The sequence below is a fragment of the Apiotrichum porosum genome (assembly GCF_003942205.1).
Source record: "Apiotrichum porosum strain DSM 27194 chromosome Unknown scaffold_18, whole genome shotgun sequence".
Classification (NCBI taxonomy): Eukaryota; Fungi; Basidiomycota; class Tremellomycetes; order Trichosporonales; family Trichosporonaceae; genus Apiotrichum; species Apiotrichum porosum.
The window spans coordinates 199,575-216,846 of NW_021167125.1; the positions used below are offsets into that span (position 1 = coordinate 199,575).

A 17,272-nucleotide genomic window follows, 5' to 3' on the forward strand; every position below is an offset into this window, starting at 1 on the left:
AGAGCTTGGTAGAGCCCTCTCTGGCTGTGGATGAGAAACAGGCAGTTGTCGCCGGGCGCTTGAAACCCTTGGCACATGTTGAAGATTCCCGAGTCCCCGTGTCTCAATATTGGACCAGAATACTTTGTCACCAGGTCAGATATCAGAGACAAGACAAACTCGGTTGCTCAATGCATGGACGGCAGAGCCGAGAAACCCGTTCTGGACACCCACACATCGTCAATCAGCCGAGGGCAATGAAGGAGAGTCGCCACATTAACGTCACTCCTGGCCTCCTGGCGTTTTGCAAAACCCAGTTCAGTGCTGCACTCGACGTCCGCGGTTTCTTCTTCTCCATGCACATCTGGCCGCATTTCCAAGGTGATACTCGTGCGCGCACCTTCAGCCTTGAGCTGATAACCCAGGAGATTCCTAATACATGAATAAAACGCACACAGCGGCCACTGGGCGACTCAGTCCACAGACATGACTATTTCTTTTTGCGTCTCCCCCTTATCCCCATCGCTCATTCATGTCTGGTGGGAAGAAGTAATGGATAACCCCGTGGATGGCCGAGGCAGTAAGGGCCGCGAGCCAATGGATCCAACTGGTACTCAGCCGCTCGCTAGCGGCCATGAGTCCAAAGCAGCGAGCAGGGTTAACCGCTACACTCTGTTAACGAAGTTCCTTGTTGACGTGCTCCGTGGCAACCAACTTACATGCTCCGCTCCAGCCCGGATGGACCGACCCCGTACCAAACGTTGCCAAGCCAACGGTGACGCCGACGAGAATGGGAGACAGAGCGGGGCCCAGCGTCTTACCCTGTCTTGGTTCTAGGCCCACGCCAAATGCGACAAAGACGACGATGGAGTAGACGCCAAATTCGAGCACAAAGGCTTCACCGGGCGAGATCTGGGAGAAGTCCATCGTGCAACCTCCGACAATGCCCTAGTGCATGTCAGCGAGCACATTTATCACCCCAACGATAGGATGAACGGCGGGAGAGTGACCCAGCAGTCAAGGCGGGGCCCACCTGGCACAAGTTGTCACCCTCCCATCCGTCGCAGCGCTGGAGCAGATGGTTGATCTCACGTCAGGGAAAAAGTACTTGCTACCCCCAAGCCCTAATTTGAGGAAGAAGCCGCCGGCAAGAGCACCGATGAGTTGACCGACGATGTAGTACAGTGCGCGAGGGAGGGTGCACAGACCGGTCATAAACGTCGCCATGGTAATAAACGGGTTCATATGACCGCCGGTAGGTATACCCGTTGAGTAGATGAACAGGCTGATGATCAGTGCCGTGGTTAGAGAATGCGTAATGTTAATGGCAAGAGATGTGGAGGTGGTGAACGTGCCGAAAGCCGTGTCGATATAACCAGCGAGGAAGACTTGCAGGAAGGTCCCTGTAGGACGTCAGTCGTGTCTTGTTGAACAAGTCCCACCCCAGCATTCAATAGCAGCAGCGCGGAGGTAGATTGGTCGTCGGAACCCATGGACATCCAATACCTGTCCCAGAGTTTGCATCTGGGCAGCGTCCGGGTTCTGATCCACCTCATTCCTGTCTGTGAACGCCAGGTTTGCGCCTGGTACGTTAGCTTTGGAATACGTGCTTGTCAACTCACCCACGCGGCCGGCGAACGCGGGGGCTCTCGGAACTGGATCGGGAGCTGGAGGGGGCACCTGCGACGCCGCGCTGTCGCCGTCGCCGGCCCCGTTTCTATTTGGAGAGTCAGAGTAGGGCTGCCGCTGTCGCAGCTGCGACTGTGACTCCATGTCGACGGGCATGGGTGAATGTGTAGTTGGAAGAACATGAGAACAAGAACGGCATGCGGGTTGTTGTTGTCGAAACGGTTGCCGTGTTTGGCGCACGGAATTCCATTCCCCCTCCACTTTAAAAATGATGTCATTGGTAGGCGCGGGTCGAACGCTCTTGTCGTTGTCCATTCCACCTTCCGCGCCTCCCGTCCGCCTTCCATCAACGATAGCCATCAGACTGGCTGGCTAGAGAGCGTTCCTATCCACCATGGCATTCTCAACCCCCTCCTTCCCAGGGTTTCCATCGATGCGGCCGGCCACCCGCACCTCATCGACCTTATCTTGAAAGCCGCTTCACTTCGGGCACTACTCGCCTATCGGAGCACGTCGCTGTCCTGCCGGTCCCAGATCGACTTGTACCTTCGTCGTGACCGCCATCCATGTCACATGGTTCTCAAGCTTGACATGTCAGGCCGGCTCCAGATCAGCTTTCGGGACGGCGACGTCGCCATTGTTCCCAAGGACCCGGTGGTGACGGAACTCCTCGCCTCCTGCACCCAGATCGTGGATGTGAGGGGTGACGTGCTCAGCGCCTCGAACGAGAATTACGACGGCTCCTTTACTCCCTCGCACAACCTCGATCTACTAGGTTCAAGGCTCACCAAGCTCAAAATGGTACGAATCTTCAACTTTCAACATTCGTACGGTCGAGTGCCGTTCAACGCACCGACATGGGTCGTATCCATGAAGGCGTACCCTCGCATGGATGACGCGGCGTTTGGATTAGTTGGTTCCCTAGACCCCATTCTCACATGTGCTTTGCGACTGGTACTAAACATTACCACGAGCGAGAGGTATGGCAAACCTCCGTCCACATCCAACCTCAACGCCCGTTGTCTTCTGCTGGAGCACTACGAAATGGACAATGTGGTGATCTTCAACAAGGAAGACGTAGTTCCTGCAACGGAATTACCCGAATGGTTTGATGGCGACACTGAGGAAGACATGGTCGACATTGTGCGCTTTGCTGTACAAGATGACATCGTCGAGGCCATGTTCTGGAACTCTGCAAAGTTTTGGATCGTCGACTGCGGCTACTTGACACATTCGCACCTTCAAGATAGTGATGGCGGAGAACACGAGAGAATGGAGACGGTGATCCGCAACAGAATCGCGGCATATCCCCCTCCATACTCTGGGGAATACGAGTATTGCCGCCTAAACCAGTTCCGCGACATAGTTGGAGAGGGGCAGTTTGCCCTCGAAACAATGGCCGACGCTCCCGACCTGCATGTGCTTCCACCCTTGGTGCCTGTCTCGGAGGCTATACAGGACCGTCTCGCAGAAGTACACGAGGTGGTTGCTGCAAATATAGCTGCGGCGGGGCCGCAATCACCAGAGCCGTGAAACCCTCACGCTGCCGCCGGCAACTCGGATGCCTGCCGAGGGTCCGTGACACGGTGGCGTCTCCCCTGGCGTTCACCATGACGACACATCATGGCCATCAGCTTCTTCTCTGTTCTTGATTCTCTCATCACCTATTCCCACCCCCCTACACGCACACTCATGGTACTCCGTCACGACAATACCACCTGCATCGACGCCGCCTGGTACCCGCATCTTATCGAGAAGATCCTCACAAGTGCCTCACTCCGCGCTCTCATTTCGTACCGGTGCACGTCGCGCGAGAACGAAAGCGAGGTATATCGGATCCTCAAGAAGCAAGGATGTCACATGGTGCTTGCCAAGAAGAGGTTCAACACGTATGAACTAGGATTCCGAGACGGCAGCACAGTTCTCTACCCGCAAACCCCATCGCTAGTAGAGGACCTTGTTGCCACGACTCGCCTTCTGGACCTCGATGGCGATGCGATCCAGACCAACCTTGGCTCCCTCGCCAGCACGCTCACAGACCTCAAAGTTGTCCGAGTGGTCGACTACCAGCATCCACCGATGGGCGGGCCTCAGCTTCTTCCCTTCCACACCCCTACCTACATCGTCTCGCTAAACACGTATGGCAACGAGCTACACTTTTCGGACAGGAGGAAGACCCCATTCCGCAACGGTCTGACCAAACTCGTGGTGGTCATTCACACGGGAGGCAGCTACTCTGACGTACGCCTGTCGAACAATCAAAGCTCGGTATTCTATTCGCCTCCCAACAGCTCGCTTGAGCACGTTGTGTTCATCTTCACCGAGATACCAGGGGCTTCGCGCAAGGAGGAGGTCGACTCACACTTCCTAGGCCGCATGCAACTGTTCGCTTTGCTCGTCACGACCGCCAGACATTACTGCCAGCGTCCATCGCTCAAGAAGTTTATCCTGGTTGGTCTTCCCTGCCTTGTCGACTGCCTGGTCAACCTGTCGCTCATCCAATCCGATGACCACACACTCGACACGAGGGTGACTGCGTTCGTTGAAGACCTGGCCAGCCTATGCAAGGAGCATCCCGACGTCGTGCAGGTATTGACTCCGGAAGAATATCGGGCCGAGGTCGGCGAGGGGCAGTATGCGCTAGAGACCATGGCATAACCACGGGACCGCCGCTCCCTTCGTCCTGGTCGGGGCACGGCGGACTCCCCGCACCAACACCCATCGTCTTCAATGCACGTGCGCCGTCTTCGGCCCGCACCTAGGCGACGCCATCTCCTTGGGCCCTCCAGCTGCCGTGATCAGTGTGGTTTTCGGGGACATAGCCGACCGGCTCCGCGTGAGCCAAAGTTCGCACCACCCAAGAAGGTTGCATTGGGCAAGGCATTCAACATGAAGGCGTGAGTCCGACGGTTCTGGACAATGCCACTGCATTGGGACTCAAACCGCATTCAATCCTATATCTGTCCTCTAGTCCCCACTGCCACGTCGGTTGCTATGGCCATCGTTGAAGCAAAGGTATCCATCCCCCTTGGCGGCCCTTCAACGGACTGTACTACTGATCATGAATATCCGAATGTCTCCAGTGCCTCTGATGGCCCTCAGACGTCGAGGTGGTCCTCGTATCCCGAGAGACCGCTCTTCGGAAAGTCTTCTTCAATTTTCCTTTTGCTGGTGAAGGTCCTGAAGCCGTACCTTCCCTCCTGGCATCCATGAATCGCGTGCTTATCAGCCGCCGCGCACATCACAAGAGCAGTCGCGTGTCGAACCCAAAATGACCTCATCGACATGGTGAGCGGAGGTGCCGGCAAAAGCGGAGTGGCCGACGAGCGCGTGGGCTCGTAACGTAAAACGGGGGGTGTATTTAATCCCGCCCAACTCCGGTGGCAGTCCCTTTTATTGAGCGTCGGCCAACCGGCAAGCTTCGCTACGGTACGGCACTGTTGCTTCGTTTCTGAAGTTGGCCGCGGGCCACGGTCCACCCCCCCTCTCACCTGAAGAACCTGCATTGGACCAAGAGCGTATAACATGTCCCCTTCAGGTCTCTTCTTGCATGCTGTTCACCCTCACCATCATATCATTGACCTAGAACACTACCTCCGGACGATGACCGCTGAAGATGGAGATCTCAAGACCATTAGCCAACACACCAGTCAGGCCACCCTGACACCGACTTCCCTGCCCGACGGCTGCTCGTATGGCTACATTCCAAGTAAAGAAGCTGGCGTGGCAGACGAGCGCGTGATTTGGGTCGACTTTCCCCCCGCATCCCCCCAAAACCCATTATTCTTCTCCTCTCGCCGAAAGCTTGCGATCACAGTATGCGTTTTGATATTTACGTGGATGTCCGGTGAGAACAGGTCGGAAAATTGGAGTCAAATGCACATGGCTGACGGGCGGCCCAGCGTTCACAACGTCCGCCTATTCCATCTCAGCGTCCGCCATGTGCGACGAATTTGGCTGTAACTCCCTGGAAGCCGAGGCTGGTGTGGCGCTCTATGCGTGGGCGGCAGGCCTGATGCCGCTGTGCATTGCTCCCATCTCTGAGGAGCTTGGCCGCCGTCCAGTGTACCTGTTTGGTTTGGCATTGTTCTGGGTCTTCCATCTCGTCAACGCAGTGTAGGTTCAAAGATACATTGTATCTTCTGGGGCTTTTTTACTGACAGGTAACAGGGCACAGAACACTGCAACTGTGCTCGTCTCTCGTTTCGTTACCGGCATGGCTGGTTCTATCGGCTCGGGAATTGCAGCTGGCAGTCTCTCAGACATCTATACCCCAGCTCACCGAGGATTCCCCATGCTGCTCTCCGGGTTCTGCGTCTACTTTAGCACAGGTCTCGGTGGAACAGCCTTTGCATACGTCACAACCCATCTCGGATGGCGATGGGTTTGGTGGATCCACGTCATCTACATTGGCGCCACAGTCCCCATGTTCATCTTCATGATGCCTGAAACGCGGTCTGTCGTCATTCTCCGCCGCTGGGCAGCCAAGTTGCGCAAGCAGCGCGGGCTCGAGGACGGCGGGAGGTACCTCACGCACGCCGAGATGGAAAAGGTCAAGCTCATTACGGCGCTCAGGACGAGCCTAGTGCGACCACTCGTCTTCCTCACCACCGAGCCGCTGTGCGTCTTCTTTGCTCTCTGGGTCGGTTTGGCATGGAGCGTCATGTACGTCCAGCTGGCGGGCCTCCCATACATGATGCGCAACATTTACGGCTTCGACACGGAAGGAGTTGGTCTCATGTACCTGACCACCTCGTAAGTTGTCGCAAAACAGGCAGAAATTCGGGGCTGACCACAAACAGCGTCGGCGCATTGTTCGGTATCATGGGCGGCTTGATCCAGGATCGTCTCTACCGCCGAATGGCGCCCACAAAGGGTGTCGAGGCTCGTCTCTATGCCCCCATGTTTGGTGGTGTGCTCTTTGCCATTGGGTGCTTTATCACTGGCTTTACCGCAATCCCCGGTGTCCCCTGGATCGCATCGGCCATTGGGCAAGTCGTCATGATCGGTGGGTACCTTTGCCTTGAGGTTATCACCATGTCGTACTGACAGATTCAGCGGCGATCATGACCATCTACGTCACTGCTTTCACGTACATCTCCGAGTGCTACGGCATCTACGCCAGCTCGGCCATTGCAGGCCAGTCATGCTCGCGTAATCTCGTTGGAGGCTGCATTGGCTTTGCCACAACGTCCATGTTCGAGGGCATGACTGTGCGCTGGGCCATTGTCATGATGGGCGGCATCGCATCCGTTCTCGCTCTCGTCCCCTTTGGAGCGTACATTTACGGCCCCAAGATCCGCGCTCGCAGCAAGTACAGCCGCCTCCTGATGCACCAGGAACGCGAGGCCATGGACGAAGAGCGTGTGCAGCGCCAAGTGCGAGGAATGGACACCGCCGGAATGGAGGATTACGAGGGTGACGCAAACGAGAAGGACATTCCGTGCTAGACGACACCAGGAGGACATCTCGAGCTAGACGTCAACAGTGGATGGCCAAACCCATAGCAAACGCCCCAGACTGCTGCGGATCGCACCTCGCCATGTTGAGTACCTCAAACCGCCAGCACAGGTGCCGCGACGCCCTTCCAACCAGCGCTATCGACTGAGCGCGTTGGCGTTGGCGAGTGCGACAGTGGCGAGGACCGTGACAGGGGGAGCTGCACAAGAACCTGAAATGGTGCAAAATGTTCAGCCCAGCACGCACGCCTTCCTGGGGTTCCCCACAAGACATTGTACAGTTTATTTAGACAGCATACCAGGATGCGATAATCGGTTTCCTCACCATGGGACAGGGCGCTGGGAGAAGTAGGACGCCGAGGGTGGCGCGGGCGCTCCCAATCTTGTCTGTCGCCGAACATTCGGCAAACACGGCCTACTGGGTGTTGTATCAATATTCCACTCAGCTTGTGATAATGTCCATTGGTGAGCGTCCTGCAATGTTGCTGGCCCTGGCTTGGGCGCAGGTAGCCGCATGATTGTCGGTCACGGCCAGAGTATCGGCAATTAAGCTGGATTTTCACTCGGACCATGCACCGCGATAGGCAGTTATCATGCGATAGCGATTTAGCTGATTATCGTCTCGTGAGCCTCCATAAGCGACATCCCAAATCTAATATCCGGTCCATATCGGGAAAGAGGTGTGGCAAGGAGTGAGGCTGTCGACTGGTGCCACTCCCCGCTTTGGACGGTATCCCCGACCGCTGCGTCCGTCACTGAAGCTCACTATGGCGTGGTCTGTGAAGAGGGAAAGCAAGGATCGGGAGAAGGCGACTCGGTGCTGTGGCGCGTGCGATAGGGGTCTGTCTATCTGGCATCAGGTTCCAGTACTTACAGATAGTAAGCGCAATCGCTAATCGCTAATGGCTCGGTTGCCGCCCTTAGTTCCACTAGGAAAAGATCCGCTTTGTAACCGCCTCACCCCTTTAGGTTATCCCAGCCTCGGTACTCGTCGTTCATATCCAACACACCAAATGAAGGTTCAACTGAACTGTCATATTGGAATAACGGAAGAACCAAGGTTGTCGCCAAGCATCGCAGCCGACAACATTACTGATGAGGTAATGTCGCTGTGGAATGTCTGGAAGGGCCTTTTCTTGCAGCAGCCGCGGTAGCTGCCGCTATCGACAGCCGAAAGTTGCCGCCACATCGCTCGCCAGGGCGCGCTTAGCTCGCAACATCACATGTCCATGTTCCGAACCGACCACCACCGTTGCTAACCGCAACATCCTGGCTCCCAAGGTGCAAGGTGCCCCATGGGACTGCGAGGAAGGCTCTGGGGCAACATCTGGCTGGGTTTGTAACCAGGCATCGCGCTTTTTGACTTACAGAGCAACGCCCACCGGCCTGGTCGGCCGATAGATGTACTCTTTGCCCACCGATCCGGAACCGCGACTCGACTCCTGGAGCTGTTCACAGGACCACAGGCGTCTGTTAGTACACAATGTGACAAAGCAATCCATCTACAACGTTGCTCCGTGGTTGCTAAACGGCAAAAGTATTATCCATACGACATGCGCGCTGTGTGTGTACAACGCCTAACAAGATGCTACCCCTCCCCCTTCCCCCTGCTAAAATAGTTTTTGTGATTTGCACTGATTGATTTGTACTTTTACACTTATGCTGTAAGGGCAGCGGCGGCAGCTGCGACGGTAGCCGTAGCAGTCTTGGCAGCAGCGGCGGCGGCGGCGGAGATGGAAGCAGCGGTAGCGTTGTAGGTGTTCGAGTTGTCCGCGCAGCTCCAAGGAGTGGTACGGCTGGGGTCGTCGATGATGGCCTCAACAGCGCCGTAGGTGCCGGCACCGGTTATGAAGACGCCGATGCAGAAGAGGAGGATGTTGAAGGCAAGCATGAGAACGTTGCGGCGGCCGTTAAGACGGAGCTTCCAGTTGTCGTGGTACCACATGAGGGTGTAGGGGATGATGACGACCGAGGGGCCAATGACGGCACCGACGAGGGAGATGAGGTTGCCGAAAATGGGAATGGCACTGCCAATGATGTAGGCGACGAGGATCGAGACGGTAACACAGCTGAGCCAAGTGATCCAGTGGGTCTTGGTGTTGGCAGTAAGGTGCTTGGTGCCGTGGAGGATGCGGACGAAGAAGTACTTGGAGGCAAGGTGCGCGTAGATGCAAAGGGTGACGAGAAGGGCAGGGATGGCGATACCGTAGCAGACCTTCTTCATGAGGGCACCAGCCGAGCCGAGGGCGGGCGAGGAAACGTACTGGCCGCAGAAGTAGTAGACGACAACGCCGATGACGACGTAGACAATGTAGAGGAGGGCCATCGACAAGACCATGGACTTCTTGTACGCACGCGGGTCACGCATCTCGGAAATGATACCAAAGTAGGTAGGGGTAGCGGCGAAGGCAAACACAATCGAGTTGATGGCGCTCATGGCGACCGAGAAAGCGGGGTTGTTGACAATCTTGAGGTCCTTGGGCCAGGGGCCGGTGGGGTACAGCTGCTTGGCGAGGTCGGGGCGGTCCTGGACACCGACAGCGATGGTGAGGGTGAGAATGGCGGCCATGATGGAAACAAGACCGACCCATCCGAGCCAGGCAATCTTGCCAAGGGTACGGATCGAGGCGAGCAGCCAACCGCAGACAGCGGCGATGGCAATGAACGCGGCGGTGCAGAGACCGTGGTGGGTCTCGGTCGACGAGATGGCGTTGAGAGCAGTGGCAATGGCAAGAATGGCCGATGCAGACACGAAGATCATGACTAAAGAGAAAACGTCAGCCAATGCACGGGCCAGCCACCAACGATCACCACGGCCGTGGGCAGTTTTTCGTTTTTAACTAGTGGGGCAGAAACCTTTACTCACAGAGAACGAAGGCGATGCCGAAGTACTCGCGACCAATGCGGCCACCGACAATGAAGCCAGCGTCGGCAATAGCGTACACCTCGGGGTGGTTCATCTTGAAGTCACCAATGATGAGGGCACAGTCTGGAATCACGGTCAGCGCCCCGGGTACAAACAAACAGGCAGGGCGGTTAGTACTCACACATGGTGATCAAGTTGATAACCAGGAGAAGAATAATACCGGGAACCATGCCGACCTGCATGAAGACGAAAGGGATCGACAGCACACCAAGACCAATGTTGGCCTTGGTCATGAGGACGAAAGCACCCATGGGGCCGACCTAAACACATTGTCAGCACAAGCTTTTCCGGAAGGTGCGAGCGAGGTGTTGCTCGACACATTTCCTCAAAACCACTCACGGCACGGAAGTTGGGGCCCTCGCCGCCCATGTCACCGAACACAGCATCTTGAACCATTCTTGAGCCGCCAGCAGGAGCAATCTCAACAGCATAGTCGTTGGGCTTGCGGGCGTGGGTGCCGGTTGGAACGTCGTGGCTGTGGACGGCACCGTGCTCGCCGTTCACGCCGCTGACGCCATTGTCGAGGTCACTGTTGTACTCGTTCTTGTAGTGCTCCTCAGCGTTCGCCTTCTCGTTGGCGGTGTGGTACGACATGACGAGGGGAAAGTGGTTTGGTTGACGATGGGAGAGAAGTGGAGCTACACGAAAGAGGAGCTCCTTTTCAACCGCAACCCCGCAAAGTACGAGTCGTCCTGACCAGCCAGCAGTTGCGGGGCTTGCGACAGCGGGCCACCGCCGCGGCTAGCCGCCGTGTTCGTGATCCGAGGCAAGCTGGCTCAGGTGGTTGGCCCATTGTCGCGGAGCCTGCAGCCTGCAGGAGCTGCAGCAGGGGGTGGTCGCACAATGAGGTCATGAGCGTGGGGTGGGGCCGGTCACCGGGCAAACTTTGGGACAGCAAAGGTGGGTTAACCGAGCGCGGCCAGAGCGGATGACAGAGTGGGCGGCTGGATGCGGACAATCTAGGGTACGAATGCCTTTGTTGGCTCCCTCTTGCCGGATACGCGGCAACTCCGGGCCTCTCGTCTACAGCCGGGCAAGTTGGCGACGAGGCCAGCTGACTGCCACTTGGAATATGTCGTCCCTAGCCATCAAACCCCTCTTGTGCTGGCGCTTGCTTCGTCTGCACTCTCTCTCTCGCTGTCATCGTATCGCGTACATGCTATAGGGCCTGGCCCTAATCATGTCAGGTCGCAGCGTCGTCGTGCACCTGTGCTGTCAACGAGTCGCGTGCCAGCTGGCAGCTGGTCAGCGGCCAACAGCAGTCACCCCCATCCAGTTTTCTCCATGCCGACATGGCCGACCTGGTACACCACACATGCCACACGTGATCCGGCAAATTGGAACAAAAAAAATTGCGCTGTCGATGCGGGGGCTTGGCGCGCACCATTTACAACCCGCATCAGCCACCACACCGGATGGCGTCCTGTCTGATCTCCTCTCTGCTGTCCAGGCCGTCGTGTGTCTTGCCAAGCGCGGAATTCTGCACAAAAAACGGCCCTCTCGCTTGCAGCTTGTAGCATGCTATATCCATTCCCTGGCACCCTGGAACACGGGCTCGGATCTCAACTTGCGGAGAAAGGGGTCTGTTGGGTCCTGTGCGGGGTTGGGGCGGCTACAGCCGGCATGGAGGCCGGACAACCCAAGGCTCTCAAGAGTGAAAGCAACACTGCCCACCACAGGATCAGAGGAATCCATGGTCCTTGTTCAGGCTGTCCAGCCCTTGTACGTTGTCAGGGGAATTGTAAAGAAAGGCTCGAACAAGTAACAAAAAAGTGTAAAAAAAGGTGCCGAAAGGGGGACGACTGCGAACACATTCTCTAGTGGCCCCGGGTAGTGGCAATTGTTAATTGGGCTGCTTGCTAGGGGTTGGTGAGAGCACAGCCGCGTGCAAGAGATCTGCAGGGAATGAATCCAACTCCTGTAACGTTAGCCAGTCGCGCGTCGCGACGTGGTCGCCAAGTCCCAACATTGGATAGGCCCCACGTTGGAATGGGCTAGCCGCCGTAACCCCGTCGAGAAACGATATCTGTTGGAATAGTTAGCCGGCGGCTAGAGGACCAATGCCAGGCCATGTACGGTGCAAAGAGGATACGACTGCCCAAGCCCACCTCGGGGCACCCAGGATCCCGAGATGGGGTCCAGGGCCATCATTGTCCGGTCGCGGCGGGATGAAGCGGGGCTCGGCGGCATTGGATAGGAAAGAACGTCCTTGTCGATTGGGTACATGGGAACCGTCGTGTGAGGTTACAAACGTGGCCGTGTGTGGCGCACCGCCCGGGTGTATGTAGACGTTGCGATAGCTGGGATACAGACGTGTACACCCACAGAACCTCGACGATATCCGATACCATATAAGCTTAGATGACGCCTCGGCAGCACTTGTGTAGACCTCGTGTGTGAGACGTTGTTTGTTTGTTTGTCGCATGCCATCTCGATGTCCGTTCGATTACCGCCAGCCTCTTTCAGGTGCGGAATGGCGTAGCCCCGCACACGCACGCACTCCCCTCGTTCCTCTTTCTCCCCCCGCGGGCGGTAACCTCTTTGCCTTTGAACCTGCATCCAGCCTGCAGCCAGCCTGCAGCGGAGGGGGTGTACATTAGCAACTTGGGCCCCGAGCTGCTACCCCAGACGACCGGCACTTGGACCATACGTTTCGCATTGCTCACGGAACACAGCACAGAGCTTGTGGTCGGTCTGGGAGCGGATCAACGCCGACCATTTGGTAACCGCCCAGAGCCGACCCAAATGTGAGCTGCTGTAGCCGTGTATGTGCCTTTTAGGCATGTCTTAACTGAGGTCTCACCGACTCAAACAATGTCTCACGATGTCTCAGCAGTCTGGCATGAGATCAACACGACACCGGACGCAACGATCGACGAGCCACACATGCAGATCGAAAGTCGAGTAAATTCTATTTAATTCTAATAAAAATATACTGACTCGCACCTCCAGTTGTTTATTTCTAATGTCCCATTATAAATTGTCTCAAGGGGGGTACGTTAATAAAACCACGTGACCGATGACGACACCAGACATGGATCCACCCTCTCTGCACACCAGCGCTAGATCGTCCCATCCACGGTGCCCAACTGGTTTTCTTGACGTCTTTCAGCCAACGACAACACCATCAACGCACACACAACTATGCTCAAGTCCAAAGGAACCCGCAAGGCCTCGGCTGCCCCTTCGTCGCGCGCATCGTCTCCTGCCATTTCCGACAAGGACTCGGAACACTCGAGCCACTCGGGCCACTCGCACCACTCGCACGACCCAGACGCCGACGACGCGTCGACAACGCTCGACCTGTCCTCCGTCTTCCCCTTCTTCCTTTTGGCCTTTGCCTCGCTGGGCACTGGTTTCCTCCTTGTCTCATGGGCCCACCCGCTGCTCGAGTCGGACCCTTTGCGCGCCGTCCCCGCCCTCGTTCTCGGCATTGCCAGCATGATCCTCAGCCCCGTGATCGGCTACTACCTCTCCCTCAGCTTCTGGCAGCTCACAGCCCGGATCTCGCTCAACGCCCTTGTCGCCCTCTTGCTCGCGGTCGTCGTGTACCAGGGTTGTGCGCTGTCGGTCCTGCAGACCCAAGTCGACCTGCTGCGCGCCGAGATGGACGGCATGCTGCAGATTGGGGGTGTAGAGGAGGGAGGTGTGGTCAAGGGCCTCAGGCGGTTTGCAGGTTGGTAGTGGGATAACAGGAAGGTAGCTTATGCAGCGTAATCCTGGAATCTCGACAGGTTGTCACTGGCCCGGCTGGTGACAGGCTTTATTGTGTTGTCTTGGAACGGATTTCGCGTTCAATACGCTTCGGCCGAACTGGAAACCGAAACAGTTTCGCCCGTGATGCCAAGCGTCAGACAAGTTTCAAGCGGTCGTGGCTGTTACCATATGGCAGCAGTCTTCGTTCCTCAAAGGGTCCCAGAAGGCTCTGAAACGACGACCAACAACGGGCGCTTTCTGCTCAGGCAGGTTTGGTACGATGGGACGTACTCCAATGGCAGATGTTCAACCGTGGCCCACAAAAGTCGTTGGCCACTTACCAAACTCACGTCTGACGTACTTAACCATAACAGGATGCAGCACTACCGTAGATGCAACCTTTACATTTCCCAACGTCGTCACCTTGACATGCCAGTGTCGCCGCTTAGCGCGCGGCAGCCACTGACGATCCCTTGCCCCGCAGTGGCGTCCCCAACACCGTTGCCGCCAAAACAACAACAATGGCAAGCCTCAGCGCCATCGACAGCCGCAGCACAATCGGCATAATCGGATAAGTCACCGTCGGCCCGACTCTGGCAATGCAGAGCCCACCCACGTTTGCGGTAGGTGTTTTGCATGTTTTGCCCAATTCTTTTCAGACGCTGCATCACGAGGTGCTGAGTGCTGAGGCGCCAAGTGGCGTCGGTGCTAATGTCGGGCTTTATGCCAGCAGAATATTGTACCCCTTGTTCCAGTATTGGGTTCGAGTACCATGCGCTCTCAACTTGGCACCCGGCACTGGGCGGTCGAACAATGGAGCCCAAACGGGACGCCTCCAACGCAGGCGTCACCACGAGCCTGTATCCGGCCAACCAGCATACTTTGAGCGCAATGATCGACAGGAACTCTTCGTCACACCCACACGGGGGCTGGGAGACGCATGCCGTATGCGGCCCGGATGTGTTGCCACATACGCCTTGTCGCATGTGGCGACAAGGCCAAGTATATCCTAATCCTGTACACGTATGTCGACACCGCCACAACCCAAGACTGCGTAGATCCAGGAGGCCGGAAGATTACCACAAGATTCATCCTCAACTACCTGCACTGCTTTGACTTTATTATTCAGAATACGGAAGCGGACCCTACGGACCAAGCGAGTTTTTGCTCGAGTTACTTCATTTGCTTGGCCTGGAGGATCTCGTCGTCGGCATCTTGCTCGACGACGGTCGACTTGAACTGGCGGGCGGGGATACGGCGCTCGAAGAGAATGTCGAGTTCACGGTAACTGCGCTTGCCTGTCTCTGGCAGGCGGAAGTAGATCCACACAAACGAGAGAACGCTCCAGCCGGCCCAGTAGAATCCGGCCTTGGCGCCCCAGTTCCAGGCAGTCGAGTTGATCATGTACGGGTTCATGAGACCCGAGATGAGGGAGATAAAGTTGTAGGTGAAGCGCGCGAGCGAGATGGTCTTGTTACGGAGACGCGACGACGACACCTCGCCAATGATCGTGAACGCGACGGGACCAACACTGAGATCGTACGCTGGGCTGTCAGCTAAACATCTTGGGTGTCAAGAACTCACTGAGGACCCAGGTGAGCATGAGGGCAGCTTGGACCCAAAGGGTGACCTTGTTCTTGCCGTCGTCCCTGTAACAACCGCAGACGCCGATGGCAATCATGAGTGCCGCCATGCCGCCCATACCCCAGAGGTAGATGGTTCGACGACCAATGTGGCGGATGAGAAGCCAGGCGACGAGGGTACCTGCCAGCGCGATCGCAGACTGTCCGAGACCGAGGCGGAACGAATCCGAGTTGCTGAGGCCGGCCTGGAAGATACGGTCAGCAACTGTCATCACAATGGTCGGAGGGACGATGAAGAGAATGGACACGTCCAAGTCTCGACGAGAGCGGGATCAAATCTTGGTGATCACCATGTCTCCACGACCGTCTTTCGTGTACGTACCTGCACAAACCAATAGACAGTAGTCCATGAGAGCACGACACCGCAGGTCATCTGGCACGCGTAGGCGCAGCATGCAATCTCGGTACGGCGGAAGTCGGTGCCCTTGAAGCAGTCGAGGAAAGTGGCACCGCCGGAGAGTTCTTTTTCAAGTTCGTTGGTTCGGACAATCATCATGACCGTCTTGCGGGCGAGGCCGTGGTTGTCGTGCGACTGCAGGCGGCGCAGCGAAGCCTCTGCGTCGTCGAGGCGGCCCTTACGGACGAGCCACCAGGGCGATTCAGGGCAGAAGAACATGCCTACGGCGATCGGCGCGGGCCAAATCCACTGAAGCGACCAAGTGACAATGTAACCGGTTCTCGTGTCTTGGTGGTAGTTTGTGTACGCGTTGATTACGATAGATGCAAGCCTGCTTCGTCAGCACATGCACAGAACGAGCTTCGCGACACTTGCATGCCTCCCATAACCCAGCACATATTACAATATGATGTGAGATAGCCGCGAAGTTGGATGGGACAGAGCTCGGAGGCGAAGGCTGTTGTGAGACACATCATGGCGCCGTAGACGAAGCCTGTGAGCATGTTTGCGACGAGGAGGACCTCTACGTTGGGCGCAAAGATCTGGAGGCCGAGGAAGCCCGAGAGGACGGTCATGTTTGCGATCATGGACCAGCGGTAGCCGAAGCGGTCGACCTGCCAGGCGCCGATGAGGACGCCAAAGAGACATCCGACGGACGTTGCTTCGGACAAACCCATCTGCCACTTTGCTTCGATAATGTACATGCCTTTTTCGGCGCTCCACACACCGTAGCGCTGGAGCCTGCGTGTCAGTGCATGCAGTGTACATATCGACTTACCATGGCTGCAGAACTTGAAAGTTGCCGCCGATGCCGTCAAAGCCCTCCATGACGAGGACGGTCGACGCGAGCATGGACCAAAGGACCGCCTGGATGTTAGCGGCCGAGTAAAAAGCTCCGAGTTGCGCGAGTTGCGCTCCGAATTGCGCACCTTCCAGTAGAAGCGGAACGCTTCGCGTGTAGTCATCTGGTGCTCGCTGTCCTCTGCCTCGATGGCATCGGCGCGGTCGGCAGACGTCTGGCCCACAGGGTGGTGGGAGAGCTCGCCGACAGCCTCAATGTGGTCGTTGCCGGACTTTTCGTCGGGAGTAGTTGCGCCCATTGTTGTTGTAGACTATCTTCTGGGAGAGTCGATCGAGTGTGGGGACCGTGGGGGCCTGTGGGGACTCCTCAGACGGTGATATCCAGGGGACTTAATATATGTCAAGCGTCGTCGTGCAAGTGCATGCTGAGGAGACGATCGGCCGCCAAGGAGCGCACGGAGTAGACGCGGGGGGAATGCTGCACGTACCCAAGCCGGCTGGGGTTGGTGGAGCGCAAAGGAGCGAGATCAGCCGCAGTACACGCCAGTCACAGCTGCGCGGGGGGCGAATATGCAGCGAGACGGCGCGGGGACGGGGCGCGTGCTGCGCGGGTGCAGTGTTGTGGAGAACAAGAGTCCAGTGTCGACTGAGCGAGAGCGCGCACGCCGTCCATAGGGGGCCGTTCGACCTCCACTCCCGCCCAGCTGGACTGGCCCGGACGGGGCCCGCAATGATAATCCCG

At 57.0% G+C, this 17,272-nt stretch overlaps 7 protein-coding genes across 7 annotated transcripts; 4 read left to right on the forward strand and 3 right to left on the reverse strand.

The window, feature by feature from the left end:
* Positions 1-644: 644 nt before the first annotated feature.
* On the reverse strand, positions 645-1,764 carry EHS24_003734 (uncharacterized protein; the record flags this gene model as incomplete). The annotated part of the gene is made up of 5 exons (XM_028619383.1): positions 645-649; positions 699-927; positions 1,072-1,382; positions 1,422-1,562; positions 1,602-1,764. 5 exons carry the CDS (start codon positions 1,762-1,764, stop codon positions 645-647), a joined length of 849 nt encoding a protein of 282 aa, XP_028472252.1.
* Positions 1,765-2,181: 417 nt separating this feature from the next.
* Positions 2,182-3,141, forward strand: EHS24_003735 (uncharacterized protein; the record flags this gene model as incomplete). The annotated part of the gene is made up of 1 exon (XM_028619384.1): positions 2,182-3,141. One exon carries the CDS (start codon positions 2,182-2,184, stop codon positions 3,139-3,141), a length of 960 nt encoding a protein of 319 aa, XP_028472253.1.
* A 90-nt stretch (positions 3,142-3,231) lies between these two features.
* On the forward strand, positions 3,232-4,266 carry EHS24_003736 (uncharacterized protein; the record flags this gene model as incomplete). The annotated part of the gene is made up of 1 exon (XM_028619385.1): positions 3,232-4,266. One exon carries the CDS (start codon positions 3,232-3,234, stop codon positions 4,264-4,266), a length of 1,035 nt encoding a protein of 344 aa, XP_028472254.1.
* Positions 4,267-5,548: 1,282 nt separating this feature from the next.
* EHS24_003737 (uncharacterized protein) lies at positions 5,549-7,058 on the forward strand (the record flags this gene model as incomplete). The annotated part of the gene is made up of 4 exons (XM_028619386.1): positions 5,549-5,724; positions 5,779-6,363; positions 6,411-6,616; positions 6,667-7,058. The coding sequence occupies 4 exons, from the start codon at positions 5,549-5,551 to the stop codon at positions 7,056-7,058; spliced, it is 1,359 nt and encodes a 452-aa protein (XP_028472255.1).
* Positions 7,059-8,724: 1,666 nt separating this feature from the next.
* EHS24_003738 (uncharacterized protein) lies at positions 8,725-10,587 on the reverse strand (the record flags this gene model as incomplete). Its single annotated transcript, XM_028619387.1, has 4 exons — positions 8,725-9,830; positions 9,934-10,056; positions 10,115-10,253; positions 10,333-10,587. 4 exons carry the CDS (start codon positions 10,585-10,587, stop codon positions 8,725-8,727), a joined length of 1,623 nt encoding a protein of 540 aa, XP_028472256.1.
* Positions 10,588-13,137: 2,550 nt separating this feature from the next.
* Positions 13,138-13,677, forward strand: EHS24_003739 (uncharacterized protein; the record flags this gene model as incomplete). The annotated part of the gene is made up of 1 exon (XM_028619388.1): positions 13,138-13,677. One exon carries the CDS (start codon positions 13,138-13,140, stop codon positions 13,675-13,677), a length of 540 nt encoding a protein of 179 aa, XP_028472257.1.
* A 1,185-nt stretch (positions 13,678-14,862) lies between these two features.
* On the reverse strand, positions 14,863-16,829 carry EHS24_003740 (uncharacterized protein; the record flags this gene model as incomplete). The annotated part of the gene is made up of 6 exons (XM_028619389.1): positions 14,863-15,233; positions 15,274-15,517; positions 15,655-16,060; positions 16,126-16,470; positions 16,508-16,596; positions 16,659-16,829. 6 exons carry the CDS (start codon positions 16,827-16,829, stop codon positions 14,863-14,865), a joined length of 1,626 nt encoding a protein of 541 aa, XP_028472258.1.
* Positions 16,830-17,272: the final 443 nt, after the last annotated feature.